At 35.7% G+C, this 19,104-nt stretch overlaps 1 protein-coding gene across 1 annotated transcript in view; it reads right to left on the bottom strand.

Annotated features, from left to right (window-relative positions):
• LOC142320820 (WD repeat-containing protein on Y chromosome-like) overlaps positions 1-19,104 on the bottom strand; it is an 89,341-nt gene that overhangs the window by 16,999 nt on the left and 53,238 nt on the right. Inside the window, exons 10-11 of the mRNA XM_075358795.1 lie at positions 6,556-6,630; positions 198-340 (exon numbers count right to left, since the gene is read on the bottom strand). Of these exons, the coding sequence (XP_075214910.1) occupies positions 198-340; positions 6,556-6,630 (218 nt within the window). The remainder of the gene's footprint in view (positions 1-197; positions 341-6,555; positions 6,631-19,104) is intronic.

Raw genomic sequence — 19,104 nt, forward strand, 5'->3', positions numbered from 1 at the left:
TACCTACAGTAAATTAGTAAATACAAAATTAAGTTTATGACTGGCAAACTTTTTTGCGTAAAAATTACACCAATTGTGAACAAAAACATTGAGATAGTGCAACTAAGTAGTTGCATATTACACATAAATGATCTGATATGATTCTGACATGAATTTATTTTAAATAAATAGGTTATACACAGAATAACAGTTATTACCTATAAAATTTTCTGATGTTGATGACCTTTCTTTAGGAGCTGGCAAGGTAGAACTTGATAATGAAGCAGTAGTACTGACAGCAGGCTTCATTCTGTTCATAACTGGAGTCACAGCATATGATGGAATGGGAATGACCTTAGAGCTAAAAAAAAAAAAAATACATAAAAACTGTTGACTTATTCCTTTACAATATGAATGCTATTTGTCAACAGCAGTGTGAAAAAATTTAAGATAAAGCTTTCACTTAAACAATGTTTCCCATGAATGAGAAGATTGATCTCATGATTTTTATATCCTTTTTTTGTTATTAGATTTACGTAATATTGTACTAAAGACAAAAAATAAAATAATTTTAGTTGGTAAAAACTTACAGTTCTGAGTGATTTAATGCCTAAACCTTCATGACCAGTAAATTTAAAGGGCTGTGGCTGTGATCGGCTAGAATACAATATTTACAGTGCTCAGATTTGTGATCGGTCAAAATTTGGTGCATTTCGATTGACCAGTTCCTTTGTGTATTGAGATTTGCTACAAAATAAGGAATTACGATCAGTTGATATTTATATGTTTCAATTATTGGTCAATTCCTTTTTGTTGTGATCAGAGTAAAGCTGCTGTTTTCTGATCGGTCAAATTTTTTATACTTGTGATCAGTTAAGATGATGTATTCTGATCGGTTGGAAATCTGTATAATCTGATTTTCCTGATCAAATTGGTACAGTACTATTCAGAATTGTTCAGTGTTGGGACGATGAAAGTTAAGTAGAATCTGTAATGTACTCAGATTAATATGTATTCTCATCCAGTAATGTTTATCGGTTTTGGTTTGTGATTAGGATCATTTTCTGTGGTTGGGTCATATTTCATTGTTTTTGCATGCTCAGTGTTTACAAAGGAACAATGCATTTCATAATAACATTTCAATTGAATCAGATCCGGATGAATTTTAAAATAGTGATCATCAATATTTTAATTATTTTCTATTCATACACAAATTTTTTTGGTTTTTTACATACATATAATTTATGTTTTTCAGTATAACTGTAAATTTAAATAGGATATAGTAAAAAAAAAAACAATACCTGTTCGAATGTTTAACAAAGAACGAAGCTGGTGATAAAATTTCATGCAATCTTCTAAAAAAAAATTATTATTGTACTACATAAAGTAATATACTACTTCTAAAATATTATTGAATTACATTGTAAGTTACATTAAACAGGAAATTGAATGAAAAATTAGATTATAATAAGAGAACTGTATGGATTTAGAAGTTGCATCGGGAAAGGGTTGCAATAGGAGTGCTGAGAGTAATCAAAGAGAGAAATATGAAAAAGAATTTAAGAGTATGTGATGTTTACTGAACTGGAAAAGGCATTTGACAGATTTAAATTAGGCAGGGTGATGCATGTATTTAGAAAACATAGAATAAATTGGAAAGAGAAGATTGATAAAAGACTTTTACCTGAATTAAAGAGAGGAAGAATAAGAAAAGGAGAGACAGTATGAAGAGATTGGACTGGTGGGAGAAGTTAAACAAGAATCCCTTGTAATCAACTCTGTCAACCTGTATCAAGAGAAAATAATTGGAGTATGTCTCTGTGGGGAAAAAGGTGTGAATGTAGGTACAACAAAAGAGGAGTATCCTAGATTTTCTGATGATATGGTTCGGCTAGCAAATAGTAAGGAGGACTGAAATATACTTTTAAGATTTTAACAAAAAGTATGAAGAATATGAAATGAGAATAAATAAGAGTAATAAAAAGAATATGGTAATAGATGAAACTATGAAAGTTTATCAATGGAAAGAGATAGAGTAAATAACATGATTCAAGTATCAACAATGGACAACATAATTGAGCAAATGGGGTAAGAATTAAAAAAGTAGCAGCGAAGGAAGATTTTATCTAGAGAAGAAGGTTTTCTGTGTATCATTACACAATGAACTACAGAAAAGACAGGCAAAGTAATATATTTGAAGTATAATATTTCACGTTGCTGAAACATGGAAATGAAAGAGTATGAGAAAATATTGGAGATGCTTAAAATGTGGATTCACAGAAAAATTAAAGATGTTATACAGGATGATAAAATAAACAAAGTAGTGTTGCGAAGGATTAGGAAATGAATCCAAAACTTAAAAATATAAGAAGAAAGACAAACGAGTAGAACACCGATCAGGAAGAGAATGTCCGCTGAAGGTTGCAATCGAGGGGATGATGGCCACATATCCTTTTACGTTTGGCCATATCATTTCGACGGGGTTTAGATCCGGGTGATATGGTGGCAGGCGAATAGCTGTGTGACTGTGAACTTCCAGAAGGCGATCCAAAATAAACGTCTTATGGCTTGGTTTTTGCAGCTTAAATAGTTTGTAAGCTCAATGTAAGAATTTTAGGATGAAAGGGTATTTACTTATCTTGTAACCAAGATACCATTTCCAATTTCTTAGATTTTGCGGTAGGCGCCTTATCATATTGATTATTATAGTAAACATCATTTATCCTGCACGACAACCAATCGCGGAGGAGGACAGAGTTTGTTTTCCATCCATTTGATGAAATTTTTAGTGTTCATATTGTCGTGATAATCCCACTTGACGTGTTCTTTTCCGTATCAGCAGAGCATTTTTCATGAAACCCATCTCGCCGCCACCGTGCACGATTATCGCTTGGTCTCCTTTTGATATAGGTTAATATATGCCCTGATCAGAACTGTCCAACTGTTTTTATTTGAGATGTGAGAAGATACGTTTCGTCTATATAAACAATTGGACTTTCTTCTTTTCTGTAATGTTTAACACATCTTAAATAACATATTCTTTGTTCTCGTATTTCATCATTTTCGATGAGAATATTTCTATTATTTTTTGTTTTTCTCCAAAATTTTCCTGACTCTCTATATACCGTTCTGAAAACTAATAGCCTCTTTCAGTTTATTACAAATATTTAGCAGTAGGAAGCATTTTCTTGCAAATAGAAATCGTTAACAATTCGTTTGACTAAACATTATCTAAATCATCTAAATTAGTAATTCTGCTTTCCCATTTATATATTTGGGGGGTTTTTTAAACGAGCATTCCACCTCCGACATCCCATTCTTTTTTTTTTCTAATAGCTTTAACATTCCTGGCGGAAACTTCACATGCAGTAGCAGTTCTCTGTATACACTTTTTCAAAGGAACAATAAATGGTACGTTTGGAACCGTTTGGCTTCTCTTTCCGTAAACTGATTAACGTTCCATATAATTTCCTGAGCTTGACTATGGAGAGTTTTACCTCTCTTTTAAATTTTGACGTAAAAGCCTCTATAAATGTTAGAAGAACACTAAAAATATGCAAGAAAATAAACATTCATTAATGTTAAAATACAATAACAAAAATATTATACGCAGGATAATGCACTCAACATATGAAAAACCAAAATACAGACGAGTATAAACAAATTAGCTTTACGCGGCACGCACTACTTTACACAGTAAAACTGTAACAATGCAAACACATTAAGATGTGTTTGCATTCTGCATAATATGTTCCATGATATTAGTAACCGGATGATGTCATTTACAATTAAAAACCGGATGATGTTAGATTACAATTAAAAACAGGAATGTTGTGTTTGCATTTTATATACAAATGGGTCACATTATTTTGTTATCGTATTATGTCATCTGGTTATATAGTATAACAAACCCCGCTCGGCCGTCCCGCCAATGCCAGCCGACAGTTCGGCAAAGAAAGGGAACAAACCTTCAGCTCACTTAATATACACCTGCTCTGTAAACTATTAACTATTTAAAATCAATGATTTTAGAAAATTAAGTTGTTTAAGTTTTTTAACCTTCAAATTCTCAAGCATGAAGGTGCAGTCTGTAATCAGGTCAACATTTAACTGCAGTCCAGAGTAATTTAAGCGATCTAGTGAAAGGATAATGGAATGCAAAAGTGGCGGGAGTTTCACAAATTCTCCCTTCGAATCGCAGAGCCTGGACAGTGTCCCTTTCTGCTGTATAATTCTGTAATCGGGCGTGTTTAAGGGTTTATTTTAATGACGGGTCTAAGTTTTAAGTTTTGTTACATTTTATGGACGGATTTATTAGCATTCCATATCCGTTTGGATCAGCGTTCTCAAACCCATTTATGGGTACGACCGCGGGAGGATAGGCTTTTAAAACCTATGCCCCCGACGTAATTCCCCTTCAGACCGTCCGCTGAAGTCCTTTCGGTGCTAGCGCTTCATAGGCTAGCAGGAATACGCCACAAAGGGGCCCTAGTTTTGGAGGAAGCAATGCACGCCCTTTTCCGAAGGGAGTCGCAATTGCTGATTTAATTTAATTAATTGTAAGTTTTAAGATATTTTATGGTATGGATAAGGAGAAGTACTTCATCTATTTTTTCGGTGGCTGCCCTTCATGCTGGGCTCTTTTTCCGGATTCCAGTCCGTGACGTCGGGTCGCGTAGTGGGTCTTCTTTCTTCTTCTTCTTCATCAGATGATCTCTTCGTTCTTCTTTGGCCTACACTTTCCGAGACTCGGCAGTAATCGAAATTACATACCAATAACCTTGATGTTCCCGTGGCCCTGAAGGGCTGAACGGCGGAAAGTGCAGGTTTCTTCTTTCTTCTATGCTGTTGGTGGCTGCTGGGCTCGTTCCGTCCTCTTCATTATTGAAAGGAAAGGAGATAGGGAACTTACAATTGTGGTAAAACATGATTTGGGAGCGGCGATCGCCTTTTGTCGAAGAAGTAAAAGCGGATTACTACTCACACAACAATAATAATTAATCTTCCAGACACACGTGTTTCCGGGAAGGGTTTGGGGGGGACCCGCGTGGCCGCAGTGAAGAAACCAGTTATGTAGGCTGTGGTGGCTGTCGTGGGTGTGATATCTAGAACATAAGAAACAGAACACACGCACAGAAAAAAAAGGAAATTTTCTTATTATTTTATTTTGTGATGGTTAGGATAGTGAAAAGGAAGGGGATTTGTCCTGCTTCCGGTGGGCGCCATACATATATATTTCCGAAATTAATACATATAATTTTCAGCTATTTTTATATATATATATATATATATAGAATGGGGGACATCTCACGCGAAAAAAAAACAAAACGCGCATTTCCGACGCCAATCGGCGTTTGTTCGACTCCTTACCTCTGTCGACGTTGTGGCAAGGCTCCAATTTTTCAGAATTGTCGGTACGGTAGTTGTCGATCTGGAAAAAAAAATGTTCACTCGCGATTCCGGAAATCTTTCTAACGCCTCCTTTCATTCCTTCTCCTTTCGTTTGTAGCTCATAGAGGCCTGAAAGGATAAGTGAATCAATGAGAAAAAGTCAGATCAGAATAATGAAATTGGCAGTTATTTATTAATTTTTTTAATACCATTGAAATTACGCTGAATCAAAAATTAAATAATCTAATCCTTGAATTTTTAACATGTGCTCGTGTTATCACAGGTCCCAATGTCATGATAATTTCTACTTCATGAACTTTACCCTACATTAGATTACTGATGTTATAATAGATTGTTCACAAACTTTTTTCATTACTTCTGGTTTAATTATGGGCATTTAATTTCTTTTAAAATATTGCCTGCTGATATGACCCTGTTACGTACCTGCTGATAAGAAGAATCTTAACAATGATAGAGGACTTCACAAAACAATTGCAGGAATTTTTGACGACCAAAATCGCTCTAGTTAAGTATACTAGGGTTAGGATTTGCCCAATATGTTTTTTTTTTAGTGTAACTATGTGCCGTGACTGAAAATAATTAGAAATCCATTATTAGTGGGCAATTTTTTTATCTTTAAAAGAAGAAACAAGCAGATAATAAAATTCCTGCATATCACAACAGGTTTCAGGCCACTAAAGTGCCCTGTTGAAATTTACTGTAACAAGATCTACATGTTAGTAGAGAGGCCTTCCTCTTTACTTGCTGAGAAAAAGTTTTTGTGACTATGAGGAATAGACATCCTTCTATTCTGTGCAATCAGTAAAACTACTCATTGTACAACTAGCTTTACCATAAGATTCTTGCTCATTTTTATTACAGACAACCTATTACTTTGCACTGAACTAATTACCAGTTCAAAGCTAGCTAAAAGTGTCCAACTGAATGAACTGGTACTAGCATTACTGACCACAACTACAATACAGATGCACAAACATCTGCAAGCTGTTATTGGCTTGTTTTGACTACTGTGGTGCAGGTAAAAATATTTTTCGTCATTCATGGTAAAGATGAACTGAAGGTGTAACTCATTTAAAAATTAATTCCACAATAAGTTTTAATAAAAATGGAAAGTTATACACAAAATGTTAAGTCGAATGAAGAAATCTTACCTATATTACTAACCTTTTACTTTCTGCAGATCTGTGACTATCAAATGAGACTTCACTTTTGAATGTTTTACCAAATACAAGCTTGTGCCTACACAAAAAAGAAAACAATGATAAAAATGGTTAAAAACACAAAACTTGAGCACGCACCTCATCTACAAGCCTCACCAGCACTCTACCCACAATCTCTCCCTTTCTATTACCTCCCAATTACCACCTCTACTTTCCACCCTTTTCTTTTCACCAGCTCTCAATCTTTCCCTTAGTTGTTTATTTATACCATCTCTTCCATTTGGCTCAGAATTCTTTCTTCAGCCATTCTCCTCAGAGAATGGCCCAGTACAGTGCCCAAAGCACTGTACTTATAGGGACATAACATAATTCACACATTATTAACTTTGCCTTCTGTGGTACATTTCTATTCCAAACCAAATGTTTAATAGTTTGACAGAAGTTTCCTCCTTTCTGCAATCGGCTGGTTATCATTTTCTATCTTCCCATTTGTTATCCATACAAAATTAAAAATTAAATTTAATTAACACGAAAGTTATTTAAAAAACCTAAAATAAAGTAAAAAACTTAATTTTTTTTCAGAGATGATTTTGTATGTTTCAAGTTTTAATTACTTTATTTGTTTATTATAATTTACTTTAATATTTGTTATAAAACACTACATCTACAAATAAAACTACTACAGTGGTAATTGATATTATGACAGTTACATAAGCAACTAATAAATTAAAATAAACGTAATGTAACAAAACAGTACTTGTATAAACAATACAAAAAGCTCAAAATTTTACATTAATCATACTTTAATCCAAAGGGAACTCACAAAAAAAATTAATTAAATATTATTCTGTTAAGAATTCATTCAGTAAGGACTTAATAAAAGCTTTTAAAGGTTTATATTTTCTAAAATTTTTTATGTGATATTTCATTCTTAATGAGTCTGGTTAAGCAAAGATTTAGAAATCAACTTGTTGACTGTAAAACTTACTCTGGAGCAGACATTGATAGAGACCATAATTTGGTGATAATGAAATGTAGATTGGGGTTTAAAAACCTGAAGAAAAGGTGTCAGATGAATCGGTGGAATTTAGAGAAGCTTGAGGAAGAGGAGGTAAAGAAGATATTTGAGGAGGACATCACAAGAGGTCTGAGTAAAAAAGATAAGGTAGAAAATGTAGAAGAAGAATGGGAGAATGTTAAAAAGGAAATTCTTAAATCAGCAGAAGCGAACTTAGGCGGAACAAAGAGAACTGGTAGAAAACCTTGGATTTCAGACGATATATTGCAGCTGATGGATGAACGTAGAAAATATAAGAATGCTAGTGATGAAGAAAGTAAAAGGAACTATCGACAATTAAGAAATGCTATAAACTGGAAGTACAAACTAGCGAAAGAAGAGTGGATTAAAGAAAAGTGTTCAGAAGTGGAAAGAGAAATGAACATTGGTAAAATAGACGGAGCATACAGGAAAGTTAAGGAAAATTTTGGGGTACATAAATTAAAATCTAATAATGTGTTAAACAAAGATGGTACACCAATATATAATATGAAAGGTAAAGTCGATAGATGGGTGGAATGTATTAAACAGTTATACGGAGGAATACTGTTATAAGAGAGCATTAGAAGATTTAAATGGCAGAAAGGCTCCTGGATTAGACGGAATACCTGTAGAATTACTGCGCCATGCAGGTGAGGAAGCGATTGATAGATTATACAAACTGGTGTGTAATATTTATGAAAAAGGGGAAGTTCCGTCAGACTTCAAAAAAAGTGTTATAGTCATGATACCAAAGAAAGCAGGGGCAGATAAATGTGAAGAATACAGAACAATTAGCTTAACTAGCCATGCTTCAAAAATCTTAACTAGAATTCTGTACAGGAGAATTGAGAGTAGAGTGGAAGAAGTGTTAGGAGAAGACCAATTTGGTTTCAGGAAAAGTATAGGGACAAGGGAACCAATTTTAGGCCTCAGATTAATAGTAGAAGGAAGATTAAAGAAAAAAATACCAACATACTTGGCGTTTATAGACCTAGAAAAGGCATTCGATAATGTAGACTGGAATAAATGTTTAGTATTTTAAAAAAAATCCATATATGTACAGGAACCAAACAGCAACAGTAATAATTGAAGAACATAAGAAAGAAGCCATAATAAGAAAGGGAGTCCAACAAGGATGTTCCCTATCCCCTTTACTTTTTAATCTTTACATGGAACTAGCAGTTAATGATGTTAAAGAACAATTTAGATTCGGAGTAACAGTACAAGGTGAAAAGATAAAGATGCTACGATTTGGCGATGATATAGTTATTCTAGCTGATAGTAAAAAGGATTTAGAAGAAACAATGAATGGCATATAGATGCCTACGCAAGAACTATCGCATGAAAATAAACCAGAACAAAACAAAGGTAATGAAATGTATTAGAAATAACAAAGATGGACCACTGAATGTGAAAATAGGAGGAGAAAAGATTATGGAGGTAGAAGAATTTTGTTATTTGGGAAGTAGAATTACTAAAGATGGACGAAGCAGGAGCAATATAAAATGCCAAATAGCACATGCGAAACGAGCCTTCAGTCAGAAATATAATTTGTTTATATCAAAAATTAATTTAAATGTCAGGAAAACATTTTTGAAAGTATATGTTTGGAGTGTCGCTTTATATGGAAGTGAAGCTTGGACAATCGGAGTATCTGAGAAGAAAAGATTAGAAGCTTTTGAAATGTGATCCTATAGGAGAATGTTAAAAATCAGATGGGTGGAAAAAGTGACAAATGAAGAGGTATTGCGGCAAATAGATGAAGAAAGAAACATTTGGAAAAATATAGTTAAAAGAAGAGACAGACTTATAGGCCACATACTAAGGCATCCTGGAATAGTGGCTTTAATATTGGAAGGACAGGTAGAAGGAAAAAATTGTGTAGGCAGGCCACATTTGGAATACATAAAACAAATTATTAGGGTTGTAGGATGTAGGGGGTATATTGAAATGAAACGACTAGCACTAGATAGGGAATCTAGGAGAGCTGCATCAAACCAGTCAAATGACTGAAGACAAAAAAAAATGAGTCTGTACTTTATGACATGGTAGTAATTCTGTACACATTATAGTTAAATGTTTTACTTCTACATGTGCAAAGTAATTTATATTTTGGAGTACTTTTTGTAGTAGTATTATAATCATTAGAATTATTTGAGCCTGAATTAATTATGTAAATTTAAACTTTTTAATAAATAATTACGTCTAAATTAATATTTAATAAATACTATATTAATGTAATAGATCAATTTAAATCAATAGACAATTGGTAGGGTAATAAGGATCTCTTCTCTTTTTCTCTTTATCAAAAATAGTGTTTATACAACTTTTAGGTTTTATTTATGTCATATGAATAATGTTCCTTTAGGGAAAGAAACATTTTTGATAAAGGCCGGTCACAGTCTTTTGAATGTTCTCCAGAGTTTCAAAATGACGTTCTTTTATGACATGTTTCAATTTCGGGAAAAGGAAAAAGTCACAAGGACTCAAATGAGGTGAATAGGGGGGGGGGGGGGTTGAGGAACCGTAGGTATGCGCTTTGAAGTCAAAAATTCCGTGATGGAAATGACCGTGTGACACGGGGCATTGTCATGATGAAGCATCCACTTGTCTGCAATATCTGGTCTCACGCGAATCACTCTTTTCCTGAGCCTTTCAAGGACACCTTTGTAAAACACTTGGTTGACAGTTTGTCCTGGAGGAACAAATTCTTTATGCACGATACCCCACTGCCAAAAAAGCAAATCAGCATGGTTTTGATCTTTGAATTGCTCATTCGACATTTTTTCGGTCGAGGAGATAATGGAGTGTGCCACTCTTCCCTTTGCCGCTTTGTTTCAGGATTGTACTCAAATATCCAGGATTCATCACCTGTGATCACACGATTTGACAATGACCAAGAATCTCAAGAAGATCAACGCACACGTTTCTTCGATTGTCCTTCTGTTCCGTTATGAAGTTTTTCGGCACCAACTTCGCACAAACCAAATCGTCTGTCAAAATTTGATATACGGTGAAAGTGTTTAAATTTAACTGTTCCCTGATCATCCTTATTGTTAAACGAAGGTCTGATCTCACAAGAACCCTCACACGTTCAACGTTTTCGTCAGATTTTGAAGTTGATGGTCACCCTGAGCGAGGTTGATCTTCAACGTGTTCTCGGCCTACCAAAATTTGGAATAAGAACTCAAGATGGGTTAGGATATGAAAGGATCGGGGAAGGTGATTTTGTCGGAGGGTGAGAAACAAAGAGAAAAAGAATAGGAATAAGGACGGAGTAGAACAGAATAGAAGCATATGTGTTCGATCGATGAAGTCTTTTTTGTCACCGCAGAATATAAAATAATAGAAAATCTCACTGAGAGGAGTTAGCGGAATCGAGGAAGGAAACAAGTTGTGAGGAAGGTGAGAGAAAGAGAGCGTAAGAAAGAGCGCATGATATCGTTAAGAAGCGGGAGCAGGGTCGAAGGGAGATGAGAGAATGCTGGATGCCGAGAGGAGCGGTTCAAATGTTCTTGAGAGTCGCTTTTAGTCTTTCTCTCCATTAAATTCTATTTATAAAATACGATTGTTCAAAAAATTTCTCTTATAAAAATGTTCGTACGATAACGACCACAAAGCTCTTTGCATTAACGAATGAAGGCAGTTTTGACATTCAAAAAGAAAAAAAAATAACATGACTTCTTTTACTCTTTATTGAAGAACGCTTCTTGAAGTAGCTGTACACTGCATTCGGTTCTCTGTATCACCTCGGGGCTTTTCGTTTCTTACTTTTTTCGTTTTCATTCACTACCTTCCTTTTTTTATTAATTTTTTCCGTATCTTATTTCCTCGGTTTAATCTTACACCTTATTTTTTTAACATTTGCAAAATATTAATTTTGTTTTGTGTATTTTTTAGATTTTTGTAATCAGTTTTATCGAATTGGTAGGTGGTTAAAGAAACTGTTATGATACGCATTAGGATATTGCAAAATTTGTTAAACAGTTTAAATTTTTTAAAACCCAGACAAGTGATTTTTTCTTAATAATTACGAAAGTTTTATTAACATACTTTTTTTTTAATTACTAACCTACCTGTTTGGTTTAGTGTAGCAATTCTCAACCGTTTTAGCTCCACGTCCCCCAAAAAGTAAACAAAATATATAATGAATATTTCGCGACCACCCCAACCTCAACCCAATAAAACCTAGTTAAAACTATTTAGCTGCGGTTGTTTGTTAAATTATGCGATGAGATGGGCGAAAAGAAAACTCTCTTCTTTTTCATACAGAAGTCAGATGGTCATCGTGTTAGGAGAAAGTGTTATATCCCGGTTATTGGAATTGGGAGATGAATTAATAATATTTTTCCAGGATAAACAACCGCCATTCTCAATGTTTTTATAGAATAATGAGTATATTGCTGTCGACTTACTTAGCTGATGTATTCACGCATTTAAACGACTTTAATGTGACTTTACAAGGACGCGATAAAAAAATATTACGTCTTATTAATGGCAGACAAAGTTCACGCTTTAATTAAGAAGCTTAATATCTGGATTATTCACCTTCGTGGCAAACATTTTTATATATTTCCACTCGCTTCGGATTATATTGAAAAAAATTTGGATCAAGACACTATTATTCACCACAGTTCGAATAGCATGAAAATGAGCTAAAAATTCAGTTGACGGAATATTTTCCGGAAGATAAAAATGATTTCTCGAAGAGACGGGTACTGAATCTATTTAATGAAGACGTAGTTGTAGCTGCTAAGATACCGGTTGAAATTCACGACCAGCTCATCGAAATGTGTGCCGATGAAACGTTACAACTACAGTTCACATCTGAAGATTTAAATACAAAGAATTTAAGATTTTTGGCTTGCTCGTTGAAGTGAATATGGAAATTTATGTAAATGTAAATAAAATGTTTATAATAATAATTTTTTTTTCTCATAAAATGATTTCATTATTGGTTACGTATAAAGTTGTAGGTTAATTTCGCGACCCCCGAGTTGAGAAACGCCGCTTTAGAGGGTACATCGTTAAGTTTTAGAGCGAATGCTCAGTCAGTGTCGTGCGGATGAAAGACAAGGCGCAAGACCAAAGATAATCATTTTCTAATCAGACAGCAGAATAAAAATTTAGTTCATTAATATTTACTAAATTTAATCAAGAAGTTCGTTAGAACTTCGCCGGTAAGAGTCCGCAGAATTGGACAGCACAGCGTAGTCAACAAACTGATTACAGTTGTAAACATGACCTAACCTAAAGGTGAAATGAAATTGGGGAAAAAATAAAAAATACCCATGAAAACATTATATTTTAGTTCAATTAGATTTGTAATAAAGAATACTTCAAAAATTACCTCGAATACTGTTAGACAAGTTTTTTTCTTCCATTTGATGAACCGGCGGAACTCGAATATGCCACTTTTCCTCAAAAAGCTGGGTGTACGTTTCGCGCCGCTAGGTAGTAGTACTTGATAGTAATAGGTAGCGTACAAAAATTTGATAATGTACTTAAAATAATAAAATTTAAAAGAAAATATACTGCAGCTTGTTTTAATAGTAAATGCTCTTATGTAAATGAAATAACTGAAGATGAAACAATTTCTTTAATTCTCATCAAATCATTAAAAAAAAATAATAAAAGTATTAGTTTACATGAGATTATAGCTGCTAATAAAACACAAAAATACGAACAGTAAGAAAATATTGCAAATGTGGCGACAAATATTTGTTACACAAAATAGAAATAAATTCGATCGGTAAAATTTTTATTCTACAATTAGAACTATTTGAACTAATCGATAGATAAATAAAACAAAGTTCATTTAATAAATATAATGTAAAAAGTGTGGCCGCGGATACGACAAAAATCAAGGATTACACTTATAACGTAGTAAGTACAACATTACATCACAAATTTTCGATTCGTGAAGGCCATTATTCTGCTTTTATTTAAAAAGGAAACATATGGTATGAAATTAATGATATGACTATCAACAAAAAAAAAAAAAAAAAAAAAAAAAAAAAAAAAAAAAAAAAGAAATGGCTGAGAAAATCAAAAAATGTACATTTGTTTGTTCTAGAAAGGCAATAAATGTAATAATAAATCCATAAGATAACAATCGGTAATCATAAAAAAAAATAAAAAATAATCTAAGGAAACAGTGATATAAAAAAAAATACAATGAAATTGTAAACCGTACGGTGAGAGTCTCGCAGATATCATTTCTTCCGTCAAAAAACAAAAATTTCTGTAATGTAGATAAAACTTTTAACCAAATGTACTGATATCAAAAAAGGTAAGACACTACAGTTCTATTATCAAAATCTGTTATTAATTTTGAATTTTGTTTAATAAAAAATACATGTTAAATTTATGTAATAGAAAATAGATATACAATAATAGATAATAAATAATGTTTAAGCGTTCCATATAATAAGCAAAAAACAGAAAATGTTTTTGTTAAACTCTTACCGGCCAGATTTTTCGTTGTTTAATAAATGAAATAGGACCGGTAAGAGTTTTGTAATAAATTTTTCTATTTTTGTGAAAAAACACAAGTAGTGTGAATATAAGTATTCCATTGACCTTCCGATATGTAAATATTTTTTCATAATAAGTATTCATATTTTTAAGTATCTTATCTACTACGGTAATCAAAAATAAACTTAGAAAAAAATGAACAAAATATCAGAAATAAAAACCTAATATAAGTGAATCTGCCCAAATAAGTAAAAACATTGTTCCTGATGCACTGGTTTTAATTGAAAGAATACCGTTAATTAAATGATTTATACTTCACGTTTGTGCCAGTTTAAATACAAGTGATACTAGTTAAAGTTGCTGTTTCTGAAAATAATAATGTTATTCACTGTACAGGTAATCGCTATTGAGAAGATGGATGTATAAAGATCATCTAGTCTTCGATTCAGTTCCTGGCAACAGTCTTTACCAATTTTTCCTTCATTTTAGCCATCGTATTTTTCATTTTATTTTTTTTAACATATACCTATACCTAATACAAAAAACCTGAAGCTATTTACATAAATAATACCTTTAATGTAGCAGTCTAGAAAATGGATTTCTGTCCTTAAAAACAATAAAAGTAAAACTAAATCCATCGGAAAAGTGAACTTTTATAATCGATTTGTTAAGATAATCGCAATTTAACATAATTAGGACAAACTAAAGGAAAAAAAATTGAATTAAAATAAAGAACCATTCGGTTATCGTCCGATATTTGCTCGCAAACACGTCACAAATTATTAAAAATGAGAACTGGAGGAGAACTTACAGAAACTTCATTGTTGAATAGGTACATCAGCAGCAATACGCGTAATAGTTTTTTTCTTAATTTTAAGTGGAGTAAAAATTATTTTGTGAAAGTTTTCAATCGTAAAATTAAACTATTACCCTCTACATTAAATTTTGTTCGTGGGTGGGGATACCTATTTAATTGGTTAAGGTTTATGCTACCCTTGTCTTTCTATATTTAGATTTTTATTTTAGCAAACCTAAGTGTTAGGTCGTGATGAATAGTTTCAAGCGAAAATGATCCAGTGGTTTATATGTTTTTAAGGTAAATCTGCTTCGATTTTTACTGGATAAAATAACAGTTATTTGTATTTTTTTTTTTTTTTATTTATCTAAAAACACTTGTGACAGTACTTGTTTTATAACTATTTTACTGTTTGTAAATCCACTAATATTTATCTATATTTCTTTTTTTCAACTGTTTATTTATTTTTACATTTCCTCGGTGTCTACTGATAGATTAATAATATTCAACAGTCAAAACGGGCGTTTAGTTTTAGAATTTAATTAAAATATTTATAAAGGATTTTAAAAGGTGATATTTTTAATTACATCGGATGTTAGGGCCATTAGCCGTGTTGATCCTTATAAAACTAATAGACATACGTGGCCGAAAATCCGAAACATGCCTAGACAGCATTAATCATCAAACCATTAATTACGCATCCGGATAGAGAAACGTACAACTATCTATAAAACATATTTATTAAAATTCCTGCTAATCTCCTTTCAATATAGCAGAAGAAACATCAAGAGAGTACGTTACCACCCGCCCACCCATGTGGTAGGAGTAATTTTATTTTCCAAATTGTATTATTAATCATTTTTATTTAACCATTGTTTAGTCAGTTTCTATTTAGTAATTTTTTATTTAGTTCTATTAGAGTTACTGATAGAATTATATCTGTTTAATCTCTGCTGCCTGACTGATAACATTTAAAAATGACATCAAAAGAAATAGGAAAAAAACTGTAAAAGAGAAAGTCAGCATATAAAGTTTTTGTTGTTTTTAATCCTTATTAAAAACAACAAAAACTGCAGAAATTTGAAAAAAGAGGAATAAGAAAACCTTAATTGAAATTAAATCACAAGAAAAACAAAAATTATTAAAGAGAAAAATAAATACAGTAACGAATAATAATAATAATAATAATAATAATAATATTTTTTGAGGAGGGAGGTGGAAATGCATTTACGCACGGAGTGTCGGGCTCCCGCTGATGGTATTATCCAATCACCATCAGCGGACTACCGACTAAAACCACCCCCCTTTCTACCAGGGCTCGACCCGGAACCGTTTATCACATTACTTCCGGTCGAGTCCTCCTATACTAGCCTGTTAGGTGCTACCTAATTTTCAGGACTGTCCAGGTCAACCTTTTTGGCCCTGAGTATGTTGCCGACGAATCGGGCTACGCTTTCCCAGCTGCCCAGGTCACGGAGCATCATCGCAACCACGTTGTGGGGACTCAGTGCCCCGTGATCCGCCTCTAATGTCCCTCGATCTGCCGCCCACCGAGCACATTTGAAAAAGGTGTGCTCAGCGTCGTCCCGTACACCGGGGCAATACAGGCAGTCGGTGGACGGCGCTTTCCCTATGACATGGAGGTAAGCGCGGAAGTACCCGTGACCCGTTAAAAATTGGGTCATGTAGTACTCCACTTCTCCATGCCGTCGCTCCGTCCACGGTCTGACAAGAGGAATAAGCCTTGCGGTCCATCGTCCTCTGGTCTCGTGGTCCCAGGTCTCTTGCCATGCGAGGAATGTGCGAGTGCGTTCCTCGTTGGCAATGGTCACCCGGTCTCCGCCTGCCCGCCGCCTCCCGTAGATCGCCTGGCGCTCCCTTGCTAAAGTAGCAATGGGTATGACGCCGGCGACCACAAGTACTGCAGGCTCGGAGACCGTCCGATACGCGGAAGCGACTCGCAAGGCTGCGGTGCGTTGCACCTGCGCGAGCCGCTTCCGGTTTCTCGCAACTCTTAATGCCTGGGCCCGCACTTCCGACCCGTATAGCAGGATGGAATGTACCGTGGACATCAGCAATCGCCGTCTGCTGGCCTTCGGTCCGCCGACATTCGCCATAAGCCGGCTGAGAGCAGTTACGGCTCTCGCAGCTTTGTCGGCGGCTGTACGAAGCTGCTCAGCAAAGCTGAGTTTCCGGTCAATCATCATACCGAGGTACTTTGCGGCCGGCATGGTCTCGACAACCTCTACCCCGACCCGCAGGGAAAGAAGGGTGTCGATACGTTTCTTCGTGAGAACTACGATCTCCGTTTTCTGAGAGCTAGAGACAATCCATGATCGTCCAGCCAGGCACCGACTCTGTGCATGGCCCGACTGAGCCTCAGTTGGGCGCGCTCCACGTCGCGGTCTGCGACAAGTAGTGCAACGTCGTCAGCGTACCCAACCAAGGCAGATTCTTCAGGCATCTCCAGCCTCAGCAAGCCATCGTAGACGGCGTTCCAAAGGTCGGGGCCGAGAATCGACCCCTGCGCCGCCCCTGACGTGATCGTAGTCCTACGCCAGCCTGCTGCGGTCTCGTAAATGAGACCGCGGTTCCTCAGGTATGCGTCTACCATTCTCAGAAGGTATTGAGGCACATGGAACGAATGCTCCAGGGCCCGAATCATATCGCTCCATCGTGCGGAGTTGAACGCGTTTTTTACGTCCAACGTAACGAGAAGGACCACACGTCGCGAAAAATGATTGTGGTCCTCTGCTCGCCGCACTGCCTCAACAACCTCCTGAATTGCGTCTAGGGTCGATCGACCCTGCCGGAAACCGTACTGGTTAGGTGACAGGCCACCTGCCTGATTCATCGCCGTAACCAGTCTTTTCTTTAACAGCTTCTCCAATACCTTCCCAGCTGTGTCAAGCATACACAATGGGCGGTAGGAGGACGGCGACTCTGGGTTTTCTTTTCCTTTGGGAATTAGCACAAGACGCGCGGTCTTCCACCTGGCGCTAAAAGACCCAGCCTTCAGACATGCATTATACATGTCTAGTAGAAGACGGGGCCTGCAGCGCCCCACTAGTTTGAGTACCTCGGCCGGTATACCGTCGGGACCAGGGGCTTTTTTACATTTCAGCGACCGTAGGACTCCTTCCAATTCCTCCATCGAGAAGAGCGGGAAGTCGCCCACGTCGCTGAAGTCCCGCTCGGCACGGACCGAGTGCGCCGGGAACAACGTCTTAACGACGTGTTCCGCTTTATCTTCGTCTAGTGGAGCTGGTGACCACGAGACCCCCAATCGCCGAGTTACTATCTTGTAACTTAGCCCCCAAGGGTCTGCATCCACGGTCTCCGTCAGTTCTCTCCAGCAGCGTGCCTTGCTCACGTTGATGGCTCGACGGAGCCGCTTCTTTGCCGTCTTATACTCGGCTGACCTGGCGTTCGCGTCTATGCGATTCCTCGCACGTTGCGCCACTCGTCTTAGTCGAAGACACTCCCGGCGAAACCCCGCAATCTCCGGTGTCCACCAGTACACGGGTCGCTTCTGGTGCCTCGGCCCCCCCCCCCCCCCGTGGGGCATGGAGGCGTCGCATGCAGAAGCGATCAGCCGCATAGTCGCAGCAACTACGGCTTCAGCGCCAGCGTCCCCCCCGTTGGCGAAGTTTTCAGGGGCTAATAATAATAATAATAATAAAGGGTATTTATAAAAAAGGTACATACATAACTTTAAAAAATAATAGTAATAATAATGATAAGAGGGGAGGTTTTTTTTTAGCAGGTGAGAGCCCGCACTAGCTGGTAGAACTTTTTCCTCCCCATACACAAAAAAAATAAACATGGTTGAACCATGACCATAATGATGAGGTGGAAACAAGTGAGATGGGGAGGTGGACCCCATCTCAATTTTTCTATCGTCACAATTTTAAATTTTGAACATATTAAAATGAAGGATAAAATGAATTTCCTTCGGTTATAAAAAATGTAATTGTTATTAATTGATAATGATTTAATGATTACGGATGACGTATTTAAATATGCCACATACATGAATCAATTACATAAAGTGTTTAAAAATTCAGACATTATGAAAAGTGACGGAATTATGGCATACCTAAATATATAAAACATATTTTAAGAATACGGGAATTACCCATCTATTTAGGAAAAAAATTGAGTCGTCTCATCTTTACAATTATGAATATGATGTAAAGTTGTAAGCAAACTACCTGCTATTAGATGGGACGAAATGCGTT

This window comes from Lycorma delicatula, chromosome 3 (assembly GCF_047948215.1).
Source record: "Lycorma delicatula isolate Av1 chromosome 3, ASM4794821v1, whole genome shotgun sequence".
Classification (NCBI taxonomy): Eukaryota; Metazoa; Arthropoda; class Insecta; order Hemiptera; family Fulgoridae; genus Lycorma; species Lycorma delicatula.